Consider the following 20,394-nt stretch of genomic DNA (forward strand, 5'->3'; position numbering starts at 1 on the left):
GGCGCGTCTCTGAGGAACATGAGCTGGGGAATAACTTGTTTTTGAGGGGCCAAAAATCCAGTGGATTCCACTTTTTCACCTTTGGGGACATTGGAACTATTTTTGCCTTAAACTGGATTTTTGTTACCTGCTTTCCATGTCTTATCAGAAAAGGACTGCGACGACCTACTGATAAGTACTTCGATTATTTTTTCCTCTTCTTTTTTCTTGCCTGTGGATTAATTTACTGGGAGCGGCATCCAACGCAACAACGCAACGGGGGCAGTCGTGGCCTAATGGTCAGAGGGTTGGACTCGTGACCAGAAGGTCAGGCGGGTAACAACTGAGGTGCCCTTGGGCAAGGCACCTAACCCCTACTTGCTCCCCGGGCGCTGCAGCGATAGCTGGGTGTATTTGTGTTCACCACTTGCTGTGCGTGTGTTCACTACTCTCTGGATGGGTTAAAAGCAGAGGTATATCTCGGATATGGGTCACCATAACTGACAAATTAGTCACTTTCACATTTTTTTTTCACTTTTTCACAATTGAAGAACTGTCACGCATGGGACTATTTTTGTTTTTTGGCCCAGATTTGGCCCAGAAGTTGATTGAGAGCAGGCCCAGTCGAATTGCAGAGGTCCTGAAAAAGAAGGGCCAACACTGCAAATACTGACTCTTTGCATAAATGACATGTAATTGTCGATAAAAGCCTTTGAAACGTACGAAGTGCTTGTAATTATATTTCAGTACATAACAGAAACAACTGAAACAAAGATCTAAAAGCAGTTTAGCAGCAAACTTTTGGAAAACTAATATTTATGTCATTCTCAAAACTTTTGGCCACGACTGTATATAGTGTATGGGCTTTCTTCTTTTTCTTTCTTTCTTTCTTTCTTTCTTTCTTTCTTTCTTTCTGATAAAACGTTTTATCAGGCCATTTATTTTTTATTCAGATACCCACAATTTGTAGCCACTCGTGCTAAAGCGAAGTCCTAGTGGACTATTTTAATAAAACTACTGACAACTAAATGTCACAACTGAAAATAATTTATTAAAACATGATTCATTATGAAATGCTCTTAACATGCTTATTATCAATGCTATTGATATTATTAATGGTAAATGTAGATACAAGACGTTATAGTTTATAATGCAACAAACTTATATAGCAAACAGTAAACTGACTGACAGCCTAACATACTTCATTACTGCTGCATTTCGTTTACAGTTACAGTAAAAGTGTCCATTAATTTACCTGATCTTGGTGTCTGCAGGTCTCTATATCCGACGCGTGTGCAGCATTTACGGAGCAGAAAGGGTTAAAATGAAATGCGTTTGGCACTAAATGAAGATATTAAAGATATCGGCCAAATATAGTTAACATAAATTTCCCTGAGTGCGTGTGATGTGTACAGCTCATGTATGTAGACGCGCTGCTCAATTTAAACTACAAAAATTGTCTGATGATGTAAATGGTTCATTATGTCCCGCGGTCCGAATGGAACGAAGCCAAGATGGACGAAAACCTGTCATCCAGTGGTGACTGGACTGTTGCTGCTTGTCAGGGGCAGGGCGTGCGTCCTTCCTTTACTTTTTCACCACCCTGGGAGCGTTTTAAAACGCAAATATTTTTATCTGCTTGCTTTTCCGGCGTGTGACTCGAAATATTGTCGGACACACGCTCTCTGTCCACTGGTCGGAGTGTGCTTACCTGTGTTTGAGCGGAGCGCACGTGTCTGTGTGTGCGCACGCATCGGACTGGAACTCGATACGGAGAACAAAGGAGAATTGTAAACGTAGAGACTGAAATGACATGCCGCCGTATAAATAAGATAAAGACCATAATGCTATTTAGTTTGTTTAATAAAATAAGAAGGTATAGACATGTTCTGTAGGAAAGGTAACCTTAAACGCTCTTCTCTACTCCTGTGATATCCTCAACCCAGTGATGTTACCCCTACAATATTATGATTTGTCACTGGTACAGAGTTCTTTCTGTAAGAACCAACACCAAAAACCTAACTATTTACTCTAAACTATTCTAACACAACAATTTTGACTAGTGAATTTGCAGTGTACAGTGTACATTTCAACTCCTTCAAGATTGGAGTTGAAATGCTGACCTTAAATGGGCTGTATACAGCAAAACCCTGAGTCAGTATCTTATCTCTTTAGTAACCACTGTGATTTGATTTTGGAACCCATAAAGAACATTGAGTTTGAAAGGTCTGCGTCTAAAATGGGATGTTTTCCTAATAAGGCCCTGTGGAGTATTTTAGTTGCACCCTACTGGCCATAGTTGTAAATTAAACTCCACATTTATAAGTTTACATTTTTCATCAAAACAGGTATGTATCATAAATTTGGAGAACCACTATCTGTAAACTTTTTATTAAACAAATTTTAGTGTTTTTTAATATAAGAAAACTAAAGTGTGATAAATGGTTTTACAGTCAGAATGTTTACTTATGTGAAAAATTGGCTTTGTATCTTAAGAAATATAACTTTCACTAATAAATAACTACACAATAAAAGGACAAATAAACAGGAGGATCTTTAATGGTTGAAGCATGTTGCCTATGAGCGCCAGGCAACCCCCCAGGTTTACAGAAATGGTTTGACCCAATTCTTATGCAGACAAACACGCGTCGTTTAAAACCTGTGCATTGACTAATATTTTTCTGATGTTGAAACTCTATTAACTAGCGTTTACCGAAATAAGGTTCAGTAAAATGGTAGCAAATACATTCTCTGAGCATTTTAATGTCATATCCATGTGAGATGTGCTGACAGACACGCTACAAGAGATTTGAATAGATTATGACATTATCTGTGGGAAAAATATATATACTTTTGACCCTAAATGTTCTTGTACTCCATTTGAAGCACTGGCTAGAGGGCAACAGTTCACAAGGATTGTGGCCTAACTCTTATGGTTATAGAGTTTGGAGTGGGTGCAGACTTTTTTTTATGCATTTTTTTGTCAAAATCTGTTCAAGTGAGATGATGGAACCCAGTGACCCGAAGGACTTCAAAGCAAACAATTACAAAATAATATGTGTCTTGGGCCATATAATAGGGATAAGATATGCATTGTCTCTTCTTCTTCTCACTGGAAGCTGCTCTCTCTCTGTGAGCTCTTCTCTTGAGTTCTGCCCTTACTTCATTCTCGTCTTTTTTACTTCAGCGTTGGGGTTGGGGTAAAAATAACGATATTGCTAAGACAACGCGGTTATGCCGTTTATATGCAGTTATATGGCTTATTTAGCATTAGTAAGGTTAGACCATATCTCACTGAGAATCCAGCACAACTACCAGGCCCTGGTAATCTCAGAGCCATCAGACTTTCACACCCTCATACACTTCTACACCCCATCAAGATCTCTGCGTTCAGCAAACCACCAGCATCTTGTATTGCCTTCCCATAAGATAGTATATCGCTTTCCTGCTCAGTCTCCTTCATGGTGGAACATTCTTCCTAACTCGGTCCGGTCAACCACATCTCTCACAACATTCAAGAAACTACTTAAAACCCATCTCTTCTGTGAACACTTGACAGACAACTGAAAAATAAAAAAACGTACTCTTTCTCTCAACAGGCAGTGGTCTAGCTTTTGTTGAAACCAGTAACTTTGTATTAGCACCTATTGTATTATTGCTCCTGTATGAAATTTCGTTTATGGCTCCCTGAACTCTTTGTAAGTCGCTTTGGAAAAAAGCGTCTGCTGAATGACTATATGTAAATACTTTTTCTCCCTTACGAAAATTATCCTTGGTAAAATTTCAAAACGTCAAATTAATGGAGAACAATACTTTAATAACCAAAATATTTAATATATTACCAACTCGCTGGGAATAGGCTATTTAGCACAGTGGGTGAGCACATGCCCTTCCGGTCCGTCCATTGGCTACTGCGCTGCAGTTTTCAGATACAACTCTCGAGGTTCCCAAACTGCGCACTGCGCTGCGGTACATTTCACTTAAGAAGGATTTTTTATTTTGAATGTGTAAAAAGTTGATCTGTTGAGACTATACAACAGTAATCAAGTATTTCAGGAGCAGAATGTTTATATGAAGAATAAAGATCGCATTTGCCTGACAGACAGTTAAATTTTTTAAACCATAAGCCTATTTAAAATGTAAATTTAATCAGTAATATTATCGCAATTACAATATCACGGGGAATGATATAAACAATAATGATGCCTTAATCGTGCAGCCCTAACATAAGGTATATTAATATAGCAAGAAAACGTATTTGGAACTTAAGGGAATGTGATAAAAAATATTTGGAGACAGATTGCCTATTGGTGGGTCCTGAACTGAAAACATTTGAAGCCCATGTTTAGATTTATAAAGTATGTAGGGGAAACAGATTTAAAAGAAAAAAATCGTATTTTCACTTTTTATTACTTCAGTCATCTATATTGCCAAATAATGTAGTCTTTCTTTCCAGCTACGCTAAACACTAAAAACCAGCAACGCTTAACACTAAAAACCAGCAACGCTTAAAACTAAAAACCAGCAACACTTAACACTATAAACCAGCTACGCTAAACACTAAAAACCAGCAACGCTAAACACTAAAAACCAGCAACGCTTAACACTAAAAACCAGCAACGTTTAACACTAAAAACCAGCAACGCTTAACAATAAAAACCAGCAACGCTTAACACTATAAACCAGCTACGCTAAACACTAAAAACCAGCAACGCTTAACACTAAAAACCAGCTACGCTAAACACTAAAAACCAGCAACGCTTAACACTAAAAACCAGCAACGCTTAACACTATAAACCAGCTACGCTAAACACTAAAAACCAGCAACGCTTAACACTAAAAACCAGCAACGCTTAACACTATAAACCAGCTACGCTAAACACTAAAAACCAGCAACGCTTAACACTAAAAACCAGCTACGCTAAACACTAAAAACCAGCAACGCTTAACACTAAAAACCAGCAACGCTTAACACTAAAAACCAGCAACGCTTAACACTAAAAACCAGCTACGCTAAACACTAAAAACCAGCTACACTAAACAGTAAAAACCAGCAACGCTAAACAGTAAAAACGTCTTGGTTACGTATGTAACCTCGGCTCCCTGATGGAGGGAACGAGACGTTGTGTCGAGAACGACAGATGGGGTTGCCCCTGGAAAACGCCACAACGCTGTATCGCGTCACAATCTCTAGCGAAGCAACGGTAAAAGGCCTGGGCGTGTCAGCTTGAAGCTTTCGCGAAACTGTAACCTTCCAGTGTGGTGGTCAGGGGTTCCAGAGCTTTCTTGGAGAAAGATGGGAACAGCCCTGACCGGTAACCTTTCACGGACGGAGGCCTTAGCTCTCTACTGGCGAGAGGCCGTCCGGCTCGGGTTTACACCGGGTAAGCGCAACTTCCTTAATTAGGGATGCGCTGCAGAGGCCACCTCCTACCCGTGGGGAGGAAAAATGGTGGATATAGGTATGGTCTCGACCTTGGAGGAGAACGCATGGAACGTGCGGACTGAGTAGTTAACCGCGAGGTGGAGGTCCACCTGGGGAAGTTCATGGGTTACCAGGAGTGGGAACCATTCTCATGAGGATACATCAGACGGAACAACCCACGGAGGGGGTGTTACAGACGTCCGGTAGCACTAGGTCCGGTTAGAGCTATCTGTGATAGTTCATATGGTATCCCGGCCTAAGGGGGAAGGCTGCTCTGCCCAGCCAACCCCCAGGGGGTGCTTGCTTAGTGATGGATGGAATGCCTGTTCCTAACCAGTATCTGGGTAAGAAGGGAGGTTGGTAGTAACGGCATCCACGACCCAGTGCGCCAGCCTCGGCTTGGAGACAGCCTTCCCCTTCTGCTGTCCTCCAATACAGACACGGAGCTGGTCAGAGCTTAGAGCTCTGCGTGCGGTCCGGGTAAAGGCGCAATACATGCGCTGGACACAACACAAATCGGGTTGGGTCTTCCTCCCCAGGAGCGCCGTCCTACTCAGGCGAGGAAGATTGGAACCTCCGAGGGGCTCATGGGGGACCCAGAAGCCCCCCAGTACCACTATAGGGTCCCAAGAGAGTATTGGGCGGAGATGAGGCGGATTCAGCGCTCTCACGCCCCTTAGGAACCTGATGATAAGGTCATGTTGCCCTAGAAACTTCCCATCAACTGAGACGTGATGAGTGGCGATAGCGACTACATACACTTTCAGCGGGGAGGGGAGATGCTAGTCTCCAGTCTCATAAGGACAACACAATCCTGATCGAGCACCTCAGTGGGTCTTTCTCGTTGAGAGAGAGACACCAGGACGGGAAGAGGCGCCATCTAGAGGCGTGTAACCGCCTAGTAGACGGGGCCCTAGCCTGGGTGATGGTCTCATCCGTAAATGCGGAGTATCCATCTCAGGATCTTCTCGTCCCGTCCAGAGACCAGACATGGGAATTCCAGAGTTCCAGAACGTGTCCTTTCACTGAGAGAACAGGTCTTCTGTCAGGGGAATGGGTTAGGGGGATCGCGGGATCCCCGGCCGGATGGTTGGTTCCTCCCTTATACCTGCCTGGCGGGACAATGGCACACACTGTCAGTTGAGAGTGGTGACAGCTGTCGTATATATACATTCGCTGACCAGTGGAGTGTGCAATCGGCTGCAAGTACACCCGGGGAGAACGGAAAAACTCTGGGAGTAAGTGGGCGCCAGGCCATGAAAAGGTAACGAGGCAGGAATCGTCCCGTACCGACCGGTCAGAGCCGTGGCTGTGAAGGTCGGGCCCGATATCGTTCTCCCTGGGGTCTTCCCGTCAGTGTCACCTCCCTCGAGAAGATTGCTGACGGGGTGGAGGTTTCCACTTCGACCTCCGTGCCTGGGGTGCTGTCTGTGGGGACAAAGGAACCGGAGCCGATGTCGAAGGGGTCCTGTGCTGCCGGGAAGCATACATCACGCAAGATCTCTGAGGCCTCTGGGCGGTTGAGTCGCAGCGTGGTAAAATGTGGCTATCCACCACTGTCTGCTTCTTTACCGTCGAAGAAATACAGTCCATGACGATGTTACCAACAACCCACCCTGCGAGACGGACGCACCAAGAAAGTGGACTTTCTCGTTGTCATACGTCTACACAAGGTTCAGCCGGGGGTGTCTCTCCTCGACCACTACCGTGGACAGCGTCCGACCCAGAGCCCGTGTCGCCACCTTGGTCGCCCGTAGAGCGCCTTCTGTGGTAGCACGGAGATCCTGCATTATACCCAGGTCGTCCTTACCCCCGTGGAGCTCTCCTAACGCCCTGGCCTGCAGGATGGCCATGGCATAGAGAGAGGAGGCAGTCTGGCCCGCGGCAGTGCAAGGCCTCGGCACCAGTGATGCCGAAGTCCAACATGCCTTGCACGGTAGGCGTGGCCAATTCCCCCCAGGAGGTAGCCGCCCGCGGCACAGGTGCAGCGCAGGCGCCGTTCCCCCCGGATAATCTCGACATAGCCTCCAGCTGCCCCACCAACGTGGGAAGTAAGGGAGCCGGAGCTGGTTTCACTGGAACGGTCCGTGAGTGGAGCGTTCCAAGTTTTACACAGCTCCTCATGCACCTCCAGGAAAAAACATGGCACCTGGGGTTGGCGCGGTCTTCACCGCGCTCCGACCCCAGGAACCACGCTTTCCCGGGTTAGCATGGTTGACATCACTTCTGCTTCATCCTGAGCTCGACCCCCCGGGGGGGAGCTCGGATTCGCCAGAGTCGGATGCCAGTCTCCCTCCGATGCTGCGAGCGACATCTCATCTACGTCACGCATCGTTTCCGAGTGCGTGCCTGAGGGTCCGGACGGTATGCCACCGCCGGTTGGGGAATGTTCAAAAGAGCGAACATCACTAACGCTGCTAACACAGGCGGACTTCGGGGCCATAGCCACCGTTGTCACGGCCTGGGTAGCAAACGAAATGGTGGCTGTTTCCCGTAGGAAGACAGCCACCCGTGACCGCAACTTCTGAATGACAATCTGCCCGCAGTGCGGGTAAGATGCGTCAACGAACGCTGCTTCAGCGTGCTGAACGCCCAGACGCCTAACGCAGCGATCGTGTCCATCCCCCTCCTCGATGAGGGTGCCGCACCCAAGAGAACAGCGGGACATGCCGCGCTGGAGAATGCTCAGTCAGTCCTGAAAAGGACTTTTAGAAAAATCTCTAACACCTCCGGAACTGCCGAGACGCCCAGGGGAAAGTTGCTGCAGGTAGGGACGATCCGCTGCTCATCGTCGTAGATCCTGCTTTGTTTTTCTTTTCTGTGTTTTACAAACGAATTCAATAAAGTAAATTTCCATCTATGAATCGGAGTCCCCTGTGCACCGTGTGAATGTGCGTTTTAACGCCTTCCACTTTTTTTTGAAGAAGGCCTTGATGGCCTTTCTTCTCCTTTTCTTTTTCGGCTCTTCACTGATATGAAGCTGACACTCGCTTGATTGGGTACTCCGAGAGATCATCTTAGACAAGAATACAAGAGAATATTGAATATGAGAATATTGTAGAAAGAAAATACTCTTGTACACCTGCAGTGATTCATGTAACGTGTTACAGTTACTTAGCATCTGAGATCATGCATATAATACAATACAAAGTATGATTTATACAGTGAGTGCCAGAACACGTTTCCAAAGTAAATAAATGTAAATTAAAATGCTTTCTGTTCAGATGCAAGCTATACATTTGAAGTATCCATATTTTTTAATGAATTAGAAATATAAAACATGTCTTACCCTGGGAGGGTCTAAATTAATGTATACTGGTGGGCGGATGTAACATCCTGGCCACTAATCCATAAAGAAAACCAAATTGTTAATACAATGAACAATGACTGTGCAGTACATATTAAAATTATTCACATCTCACATTCCTGATGTTATTACTTTTGCAATAATCTATTCATCTGACTTGGGTGGGTAAGATTGTTGTGACTGTTTTGATTTTTTTCAAATCATTTTACTAAAGTCTTTATGTATAGTGATAAAACTGAAAATTCTTAAATGTTGGCATGAGTAAAAATACAATAACATTTAAGCGTTAATTTTAAAATTTAGGAAATTAAATACACGTACCTCCACAGCACATTGTCTGTTCGGTTCCCGGCTTATTTTTTCTATAAATGTAATAATAAAAATCAAAGATGATTAAGGGACAAAGTTCTTACTGTTTATATATTATACATTACTATGCAGAATTGACATTTGCCACATGTAAAGATGATTCTCACCTGTTGCAAACACCTCATCTATTGACCCCGACTCATTTTTCAGCGATTCGATGTTTTGATGTGCTATAGATATGAAAAAGAAACATGGCTTATGTATATTGGTCTGTATCGGACAGTGCCACAGTGAAATTTTTTTTACCTGTGTCAAATACGTCACAGTCTAAAGACACCTTCTCGATGTCTGCTAATCATTGTTGTGCAAAATTGACATTAGACACATATTGAAAAACGTCTCTGTTTAAATATATTATACATTTCTCTGCAGAATTGACATTAGCCATATATAAAGATTAGCCTCACCTGCTACAAAAATATCATCTGGAGAAACATCCTGGTCGAACAAAGATTCAAGGCTTTCGCGTGCTACAGATTTGAAAAAAGAGACCCTTATACATTGCTGTATGACTGACATTAGCCACATATTGAAAAACGTCTCTGTTTAAATATATCATACATTTCTCTGCAGAATTGACATAATCCATATATAAAGATTAGCCTCACCTGTTACAAAAATATCATCTGGAGAAACATCCTGGTCGAACAAAGATCAAGGCTTTCGCGTGCTACAGATTTGAAAAAAGAGACCCTTATACATTGCTGTATGACTGACATTAGCCACATATTGAAAAACATCTCTGTTTAAATATATTATACATTTCTCTGCAGAATTGACATAATCCATATATAAAGATTAGCCTCACCTGTTACAAAAATATCATCTGAAGAAATCTCCTGGTCGAACAAAGATTCAACGCTTTCGTGTGCTACAGATTTGAAAAAAGAGACCATTATGCATTTGGTATACATAATACATAATATTGATGAAAATATTAACTGAAAAAAAGGATAAACACACATCGTTGTTAAGATGCATTATACATAGCCGTGCAGAGCTGGCATTTGCCACATACAGTATAACGTATAAATTGTGTTTATTTACCTTTGACGAAGACGTCATCGTTTGAAGACACATTCTTGATGTTTTCGTGGGGTCCCCAAACTTCAGCTATAGAAATATTAAGGCAAGTAGAAAACATACTAATTGGACGCCGTTGTTTATATTTATTATACGATACATTGCAGTGTATAACTGAAATTAACCAACAACAAAACTTCACCGCAAAAACGTAATTTTACGAGGTGGCTTATTTTCTTTAACCCTCCTGTTACCCTAAAATCTGTTAACATATTTTACCCACTGGGGTCAATTTGACCCCAGCAATTTAAACCTACAGAATGGGACTTTTTTCTAAAAGGTTTGTGTCAGGTAATATATATCTTTGGTGAGTCCTTAAAAAGACCTTTAAATAAACCCGCAACACCTCACCGCCACCACTCCGCACCCCTTGTACATCCAAAATACCTATTGCAAGTAGTGTAAAATGCATTATGTTTGTGGTCAATTTATTATTTCTAAAACAGAACATCATTAATATTATCACATAATTAAGGAACACATAATAATTCATTAACAAGGGAGAATGAATGAACATATAAAACACATAAAAAAAAAAAAGTACATTTGAGCATTGTGTCAGTAATTGTTTTATGCAAACGTATTTGCTTTTTGGTATGAATATATGAGTTTGACAGCATACAAAAATCTTATGAACAGCATTTGAACACCAATATGAACAGCCCACCCGCCGGAACATTTTAGCCTTTTATCATTTGCACATGATGTGCATAAAGTTTGTCCTTGCAGACGTATTTTTTGCATTTCTCACAAGTTGCTGGTCTTGGAATCATTTCTGTTAGGACAGAAATGAACCAGAGATGAACCAGACATTCATCCACAGTGATGTGGGGGCCTGGATTATAAAGAAAGGGTAATCGCTTGACCCACTTGCCCCATACATCCCGTATTGCTGCGAGTTTGTCACGCTCTCATCGGCCTTGTCTTGTTTCTTTGTCATCAAAGCGTATAACACGGGAGAACGCATGGAATGTATTTAGGGACATTGTGGTTGGAAATATTGACCTTCCAGTGTCGGCGTTCCAAAGGCTTGTTGTTGATACTCCTTTTGAATTGTACACTCCTGCCAAAATGAGCAACCCAATGTAGGCTTGCAAGTCAGTCACATCAAGCTCTTTCCAGCTGTCCCCATACACCTTCCTTCTCTCCAAGTTTGTCATTTCAAGTATATCCCTTTCATTTGATGGTGTAATGAACAGCTCAAATGCTGATTTTATATCTTGTATATGGCTGACAGCCTATCTGGTGGGCCCTGAAACCATTTTGATGAGTCTACACTGACGTCCAAGTGGGGAGCGGGATCATAATAACTTTCCATTTTTGGAAGGTAATATGTCTGAAGGTGGTTCAGAGACAACTGGAGGGTCAACACTAGGAGTCTCATTCTCATCTAAGGAGGATGACTCATGATCAGGGTCCTCCTCAACATTATCATCAATCTCATACACATTCTCCTCTATGTCACTTTCACTGCCAAAAACCTGTGACCAAACCTCATTGACAGAATACCTTTGCTTAGAGGCCATATTTGAATTGAGTGCATAAAGAGAGTATCCACAGAGCACAAAAACAAATGGTTTAGAAGTCTTCTGTCCAAGCATTTATATGTATTCCCTTGCCCCATACCACAGGAAATGTAAACGTTCTCGCAATAATTTAGTTTTTCACCTACTCATGGCACAGGAAATATCATAGTTCTCGCAATAATTTAATTTTCCCTCGCCCATGGCACGCAAAATATCAAAGTTCTCGCGAAAATTCAGATTCCACTAGGAAAAGTCATTAATTCTCAAGCAAAAAAAAAGAGATTTCAACTATGTGTTTAGAAACGTTAAACATTGAATGGGGTCAAATTGACCCCTAGGATAATAGGAGGGTTAACGTTATAACTATATCAACTAAATATGTTTTACCTGCTCGTTGCAAAAACAAGGAGTCGTCTGGAATGTGTGGATATTCCCTTTGCGATATAATTGGGACTTGAAGCGAGCAACACTTGGCTAGTGCCCGTGTCGTTTCCAAGAACTCGTTTATGAAACGATGATCTTTCTTTTTTCGCCAACGACTCATTGCTTTAAAGTAAATCTTCTATCACAGGGTAAAGTAAATCTTATCTTCTATCACAGGGTAAAGTAAATCTTCTATCACAGGGTAAAGTAAATCTTCTATCACAGGGTAAAGTAAATCTTCTATCACAGGGTAAAGTAAATCTTCTATCACAGGGTAAAGTAAATCTTCTATCACAGGGTAAAGTAAATCTTCTATCACAGGGTAAAGTAAATCTTCTATCACAGGGTAAAGTAAATCTTCTATCACAGGGCAAAGCAAACTGAAAATGAAATGCCTGCAGACAAACAAAAGAGGCTTCAAAAGGCTTCCGGCGAATTACGTCACAATCACATGCAACGAAATAGGACGCCTGACCTTCAAGCTAAATTTAAAGGGACAGTTCACTCAAAAATAAAATACTATCATCTGAACACATCAGGTCGCTTAACTAACAGTTTATGTCTGTAATTTGTTTCTGTACACTATTTCCTTATAAAAAATAACCAGATTTCTGCAATAAATAAAAACAAACACGACTTCTTTGGTTAATGGTAACCTTGATAACCAGGTGTTAGGCTAAACGTTATAACGTTACTTGCGTCTGAAAATTTTTAAGTTTTATTATTTTTATGCAATTACAGTTTTAAACAATCAAGTTGAAAATTTTTAGTCATTGGTAAAACATTTTTTGCATTATTAAAACATCACTGAAACACTATAAACTAAGTGAATAAAATACACAAACAACAGATGACAACTAAAACTTTAACATCCGCAACATTTTATTTCTATTTATCTCAACAATCATAAGTATTGACCATGTAAATATAAAAAAAAATTGTAAAGTATACAGACTTACATAGACACTCTTTTACCCAGCAGGTCTTAATTTCACACGACATTCTTTACATTAGCCTATCTAAGATGATCTATGTAAAAAAACTATAGACAATAGACCATTATCTAAAGAGTTGCAAACACCACAAAGGTTTGTTTTAAGTTCGTGTTACATTAAAATAACACTGTTGCATTCAGCATCCCTCACTAAACATGTGTGGGTGGGATGTTAGTCCCTGTAATGACTTGTTAGACTTACACGCAGACTCCTCCAATTGCAAATGAACCGTCACAGAGATACTACAGAGATGGATCAGTTCTTAAAAACAAAGAAACATTTATCTTAAGCATCATCTGAATTTTTCTAACATCTCTTATTTGTCCTTGATGCCCCATCTGCAGGTCACAGAGTCGTTAACCTGCACCATTTCTTGAGACCTCTGTTGAAGAACTTATTTTCTTAAAATGTAAATAAGGGCGGGACATATTCATTTTGAAATGTTGACGTAAACATAAAAAATGGTAAACACATTTCAAACATACAATAAATACTGTATGATACTGCTATGTGTAATTTATTTTAGTGGTTGTTTAACACTTACATTTGTTCTCCATCTTGGGCCGAGCCTGTAATTGTTTCTCCAGATCTTGGATCTTGTCATCCTGCAGTTCTTCTGCGGCTTTCAGAACCCCTACTTCTGCAGTGAATGATCGAGCTTCCACCTCTCTACAAAATACAGCTTAAATAGCCTAAAGAAAATCTACAGATGTCATTATAGTCAAAATATGTGTGCTGAAGAGATCGCACTGTTTCTAAAGCACTGAAGGCTTCCTGGGCATTCTCGGTGTGAGGAGACACAACAAGCTCATCTGTAAATTGCTGTAATTAAACGTATCACCTGAGAACAGACTTGTGGTTTGATCTTTGTCGGCACTGAACTAATAGCATCATGAGACTAAAAGACTATAACCCAAAGCTACAATTTTAAGGAAAGTGTTTGCAAAAGTGCAACTGGTCATAAATCTTGCCTTTCTTTGTTTTTTTAGACATTAAAACTTAAAAAGAAGTTTCACTCAAGCCATTGATTTCAAGGGTCCTTACAGCATATGAATTAAAATTCAACCAAATTAAATACAAACGTATTGAAATATTACATTGTATGATTAAAAAGAGATTTGTAATAAATTAAATATATATAATAAATAAACAAATACATTTGGGGTTTGAACAGCATGACATTTAGTAAAAACTAATATTTAGGATGTCAAACCATGAACTGCAATTTAAAGATGACCAGAATCCTCAGCTTATGTTGGGTTTGGAAATGTTACCTTGTGATGTATTTGGAAAGGTCATCCAGTTTCTCGGAGATGATTCTGGCATCTTTATCCAGCTTCCCAGCAGACATGTCGACTATGATGTTCAATTCAGGCGATGGAAGAGATGCCTGGTCATCCGAATCTACCAGTGGCACCATAACAAGCAGAAGGTCCACCATCCAGCGAATCAGTTTGGAGTTAATTGAATTTACCTGGCAACCTAAGGTCATCTAATGAAATGAATGGCTCATTACGTAATGCAGGTAAGGCCAGTCTCAAACATCCTCCTGAAGCCTCATGTCTTCAACGTCAAATATGTTTTCTTGGGAGCACAAGTGTTGTTCAATGTATTCAGGACATCAGCGATTTCCATCCATTCACAGACCCAGAAGGACAAAAGAAACATAATAGTTCAATGAGGAACATCCATTTCAAATAGAAGCTCTACAAACCATAAAAAAACTATGGATTATTTCAACACATGATTTAGTCAAATATGTACAATACTTGTATGGACTTAAAATTTTGTATTTCAACTGTCTTGTTTTTCTATTTTCTTGGCCCTGGACTGTTCAAGTTATGTACTGTCCACCAGCAAAACGGCATCTTCAAACAGATTTATCAAGCTACCAAGAGCTTCCTCCATCTTCACCCAATCTCTTGAAGGATGCCGTTCAGGTCCACTCTGGGATTTTAGTCTTCTGGACCAGAACTCCGTATTCCCACTAAGTGACATTACTGTTGCATGCATACCTGCATGAAGAACCAAAACACAGTCATTAATTTAAGAATCAAGACTTGACTATATGTCGAAAGTCCTGCATATTACCACTTTCACTATTGATGCGGATTCTCAGCTGCTTGTGAAGCTCAGTGATGGTTTTAGACAGCTCTCCCATGGCCTCTTGACCTTTAGGTGGGGCCTCCATCTAAAGCCGGGTCTCTCCTAAAGAAAACCGAAGACAAACCTCAATCCAGGACTCTTGTAGGTTTGTTTACATTTTTGTTGCATTGTTTGCACATTGTTGTGTTAACACCTAGGGTTTAACAGAGATAGGGATTAACTTATTTTTACTTACTTAAAGTGGAAAGTAATAGAATTAATAGAAACCCAGAAAATAAAACAATTAGCATTGCTAACTAACTGTTGACCATTGTTCCAGGTCATAAGACAGTTTCTCCTCTGAAGATCTAACGGTTTCCATATCAGGGCTCCTTTTCTATAATAAAAAACAGAGTGAATAAAACATTGAAGAATGTAAAAAAATAAAACAGGAATTCGTTCACTGATCTGGTCGTCACAGAACTTCTGCCACTTGACAACATGAGCTCGAACAGATTGGATGGTCTCGGGTTGACTGCTTTCAGTCTTTCGGAGGTTCTCCATGAAGGTGGTTAGGTTCTCTTTCCATTGGTCGGTCAACTCAATCATATGCGATACATCCTCTGAATCCTGTGAGGAAATGTGATTATGGGTATAAGCACATACACGGTCAAATCCTGACAGATCTGTTAAGAAGTGAGAGAGTTGTGTTTATACCTTTGTTGTGAGGACGGGAGTGAAGTGCTCGGCAGTCTTGGCCCAGGTTTAATCGCTAACACTTAGCCGTTTGACCAGCTGGAGTTTATTTATCTTTATTATCTGAAGGAAAAATGACAGACAGTTAGTTTCATTCATAATTTATTCACCTTCAGGTCATTCCAAACCTGTTTGACTTTCTTTCTACTGCATAACACAAAAGAAGATCCCTGAAGATAATAAAAACAGAACATTTGGAGATTGCAATTGCCAACATTTTTATGCCATTTTTCTTTTGCCTGTTTTGTCTTCAGTTTATTCTTAAATGGTTTAGTTTGACAACAGCAAGAGTTGTGACTTGTGAAACAATTAGCGACAGATTTAGTAGATTTCAGGACGATAATGAGAAAGAAGTCGGCATCCCTTCTTTCAAAATCCCTTCAACTGTCCATATATTCTGCAATAATTATATGAATGCCCTTCAAAGGCAAGTCCATTCGTTATAGGTGAAGAGTTTATCACAGAGAACCTTGTATTCTTCCTGTGCCATTTCTGAGTTCCGACTGAACCAGATCAATGCTGAATCATGGGGGAAAATTGGGCTACCATTGTCTGTTATGTAATGGCTTTCGATCCTCAGGTCCGGAGGGTAACGATTGAGGTGCCCTTGAGCAAGGCACCTAACCCCTACTTGCTCCCCGGGCGCTGCAGCAATAGCTGCCCACTTCTCTGGGTGTATGTGTGTTCACCACTTGCTGTGCGTGTGTTCACTACTCTCTGGATGGGTTAAAAGCAGAGGTATATTTCGGATATGGGTCACCATATCTGACAAATAGATCACATTCACTTTTCACTTTCACTTAACTTTGTTGTGTTAAAAATGAACAAGAATTGTTTTGAGATTTCCTAGGCCCATGCTGGTGATGAAAAACGCTGGGCTTAAATGTTTGTCCTGTGCTTCTAGTAATGCTAGTTAAATACAGCTTTCTGATTGGTCAACTTGATTGTCTCTGCTCAAGTTCTTGCTTTTACACTTTCCTTATATTCTTTACCTGTCATACAGACTGGCTCCATGTAATTATATTTCAATTTTTTTATCATTTGACTTTGTCTGGATTGCGTGTGTGCATTTGTTTTTTGTCGAGCACATGTGCACGTTGTTTTGACAGCTCGCCATTTGCTCGGTGTCATCATCATCATTCACCCGCCCTCGTGTTTCCCAGTCAGGCTTTTCCTCTCACCGGTTCTTATTCACATCACTCATTCACCTATAGATTATTTCCTGGTCATTATCGCATTTATTCTCCAATTATCCTGTGTCTGACTTAAACTGAAAGCCTAGAATCGGTCCTGGACGGAGTTCTCACTTTGGATCCAAACTCTTCATAGGTTAAAAAACATGTAAAGGATGGACCTTGTCGATATCTACTGGTCATTCTAGTGAACTGCATCGTCTCCTATACCAAACTGGCCTAAAACCTTATATTGTAGGCCAATAGATAAAGTTTGACACATATTGATGTTTAAAAGATATCATTCGTAAATAGATTAGCATTTTGCAATATGAATGCATGGGTTGTCTGTAAAGATATACACATCTACATTATTAAAAGCTAAGTTTAAGAAGGGCATTGTCAAGGTTAAGCCAAACTCGAGCTCTGCAGCAAAGATGGGATCTCCGTGACTTTTTTCCGACACACGGGTCACTCAATCTTTCATCTGGAGCAGTGGCTGGTGATAAAAAATTTTGAGGGGGCGCAAACATACTGAAAATCAAACTTTCAGACTATAAAGCCATCATTATATATATATATATGTATGTATAGCCATTAATCAGGCGATGTATCATTATTACAGTCAATGCATGCAAATAAATGTACTATGAATCAGTGAATTTGATTGAATGTGGGTTTATTATCAGTAATGAAGTAATCAAGGTAATCATTAAAAAAAACTTTTACCTAATCATTATAGCAGTAACACGATTTGGAAAGAGATTTTGCTCTCCTTTCTTTCAGACTTGCACATTTCTCAATGACCTTCTGGTTAAAGTCAATTATCTCAGTCACCACTCTCCTCTCCATCGACAGCATGGCCAATGCATTTAGCCTCTCCTGGGTCATGCTATTTCTAAGAAAAGTCTTAAGTCTTTTCAAACAACTCTCAGACTCTGCTGTGGTCATGGGTGTGGTGATGAGGATCTTTAGGAGAGTGACAGTCTCTGAAAAGACTTCTTCAAGATTGTTCTCCTTAAGCAGCTGGAATAGGTCCACAGCACGACAACAGGTTCTGAAATCTTCCTTGCCGTGGATGAGACTAAGCTCTGTCTTGAGCTTACTCCCATTGAACACTGGATAGGCCTTCAAAGTCCTACTCAGTGCATCTTCAGGAAACGCCACGGTGTACGGTTCAAACCTGTCTGCTTGCAGCAAGGTGGCACTGATGAGGTGGCTTGTGAAGCAGAACCGTTCCATGGTGTGTTGGAGTATGGTGCCACAAACCTACAGAGTGAGGGACAAAAACAAAAATGATGTAGTGATGACAAAATGTCAATTTCAACTGCAACATTTAAAATGATCAGTTTTATGTTATAGAGAGACGGAGACCAATTTCAGTGTTTGAATCCCTGATTTATCCAAACTTCATACATATGGACTAGACATTCTGAGACAACATGTCAAGTTTCATGAACTTCTGATGCTTAGGGCGCTAATAGCAATTTTTAAAATATCAGCCATTTTCATGTCAATCAGATTCAGCGAATATGAAGGCCGTCATACTAACTTTTCCCACTAGAGGAAACCTAAGAATAACAAATCTATTTAGATCACAATTTAAAGACTATGGAAATGGTTAAATAGATCGACTTGTAGTAAAATATGCATTGCAAATAAATGTAGTATAGTTTCATTAAGTTTAATAAAGCCCAATATCAAAGGATCTACTCTTTGCTACAGTACTTAAGCAAAAATGTATAAACTCAAAGACATGAGAACACATTCAGTACCCAAAGAAGGTAAATGAAACAATGCCATTTAACTTGATGTTAATATTTTTTACTTTCTTTTTGATGGCTTCCTTTGATATATTTTTCAAGAAACACTGCAGAGTAACAAGGACTGCAATAAACTCACTTCTGATGCAATCCGTTCATGGACTTCTGGACTGGTCGACCGCCGCCTCTTCGGTTGAGAAGCTCCTTCACTGCTTTGGTTAACCAGAGAAGGATTGACAAAGGATTAAGAATTGTATGACTAATAACAATAATAATGATAACAAATACAAAAGGAGGAACGCAGCTGCTACCTGATCTTCTGTATGTCCTGCTGGAACTGCTGGATGCTCCCCTTAATGTGAACTGAATCTATAACCTTCTGCTGGAGTTTGGCATAGAGATGTCCACATGTGGCATGATGATGTGGAAACGGTGCAGATATTTTTTAAATCCTGATCATCCAGCAGCATGGCAAAGCCTCCTGCCTCTCTGGTGGAAACAGGGTCAAAGTTACCCGAGTCTCAAATAGTTTCAAAACAGCGAATGAGGCCCTCTCTGTGCTCAAACACTGTATTGATGGCACAGCTGTGAAGGTTCCATCTAACACTGCTCGATGCTGGTAGTCTATGGGCAACAACTTTATCAAGTACATTTGTGCGCTTGGAGGATTTGCCAGCCTTTTTTCCAGATCACCCAAGGTCAGAAAAAAAAAATCTAACTTTGGGTATGTGAGAAGTGGCCTTTTGCATTATTAAATTGAGTTGATTCGAATAGCAGTGGATGTAATGGACATTTGGGTACACATCTTGAATCTTCCTTTGAACACCTGCATTGGCACCCCTCATCACGCTGGCTCCATCATACGCTTGGGAGATGAGTTTACTCTTCTGATACTCCGGAAGGATGACAGCAAGATGCTCTTTGTGTCCTGTAGCGACGGAATCAGCTGTAAAAGCAAAATCGTTGCTTTTGGTATCAATGTAGCACAAGCACAAGTTGGCACTGTGGCAATATCGCTGGTCTTGTCGGCCTGGATTGATAGAAAATCGCTGCCTTGTGCTTCTTGGATGACGTGTTCCCTCATAACAGCCAACATACAGTCCAACAGCTCGTTCTGCACGGTTTTCGAAGTTCCCTTAAACACAGTGGCATTCTCGAGGTGCTCTTTCAAAACTCCATGAAGACAAGCAACAAAGTCGACCAAGCCACGGAATATCCCGGGGTTATCTGAGCTCTTGCTATCGTTACTGCGGTCAAGCCAGCCCTCACATGGGTATTCTGCGCGCATATATAAAGATTGTGGTAGGAGCACGGGATGACAAATTTCAAAATTAAAGTGGTTTCGCACTCTTTCAATCGCATGTGTTTTACAATTGCAAGTGACGTTGATAGGAAAATGAGAGACGACGTTAAAGGGTTACTATGCAGTTTCTATAATGTTTTGGGTGATTTCTAGGCCGTTTGTGTCATGGTTCCACCTCTCCTTGTCAGGTATTTCTTGGTTTAGAGGT

General features: G+C 40.9%; 1 protein-coding gene and 1 long non-coding RNA gene across 3 annotated transcripts in view; both read right to left on the reverse strand.

The window, feature by feature from the left end:
- Window positions 1-12,649, reverse strand: part of LOC130429353 (uncharacterized) — a 75,868-nt gene extending 63,219 nt beyond the window's left edge. Inside the window, exons 1-8 of one of the 2 annotated variants that reach the window (XM_056757856.1) lie at window positions 12,077-12,649; window positions 10,128-10,193; window positions 9,889-9,951; window positions 9,488-9,550; window positions 9,188-9,250; window positions 9,033-9,073; window positions 8,694-8,747; window positions 8,253-8,420 (exon numbers count right to left, since the gene is read on the reverse strand). In XM_056757856.1, coding sequence (XP_056613834.1) covers window positions 8,262-8,420; window positions 8,694-8,747; window positions 9,033-9,073; window positions 9,188-9,250; window positions 9,488-9,550; window positions 9,889-9,951; window positions 10,128-10,193; window positions 12,077-12,233 — 666 coding nt within the window. In that variant the 5' untranslated portion in view covers window positions 12,234-12,649 and the 3' untranslated portion in view covers window positions 8,253-8,261. Of the gene's footprint in view, window positions 1-8,252; window positions 8,421-8,693; window positions 8,748-9,032; window positions 9,074-9,187; window positions 9,251-9,487; window positions 9,551-9,888; window positions 9,952-10,127; window positions 10,194-12,076 lie in introns of those variants that run through there. The other variant, XM_056757853.1, reaches the window with a different exon arrangement.
- Window positions 12,650-18,003: 5,354 nt separating this feature from the next.
- On the reverse strand, window positions 18,004-19,725 carry LOC130429366 (uncharacterized). Its single transcript, XR_008907585.1, has 3 exons — window positions 19,195-19,725; window positions 19,023-19,095; window positions 18,004-18,389 (listed from the first exon to the last, which is right to left on the reverse strand). It is a non-coding gene; the product is annotated as an uncharacterized LOC130429366 (long non-coding RNA).
- Between the last annotated feature and the right edge of the window lie 669 nt (window positions 19,726-20,394).

Source organism: Triplophysa dalaica, chromosome 10, assembly GCF_015846415.1.
Source record: "Triplophysa dalaica isolate WHDGS20190420 chromosome 10, ASM1584641v1, whole genome shotgun sequence".
NCBI classification, from domain to species: Eukaryota; Metazoa; Chordata; class Actinopteri; order Cypriniformes; family Nemacheilidae; genus Triplophysa; species Triplophysa dalaica.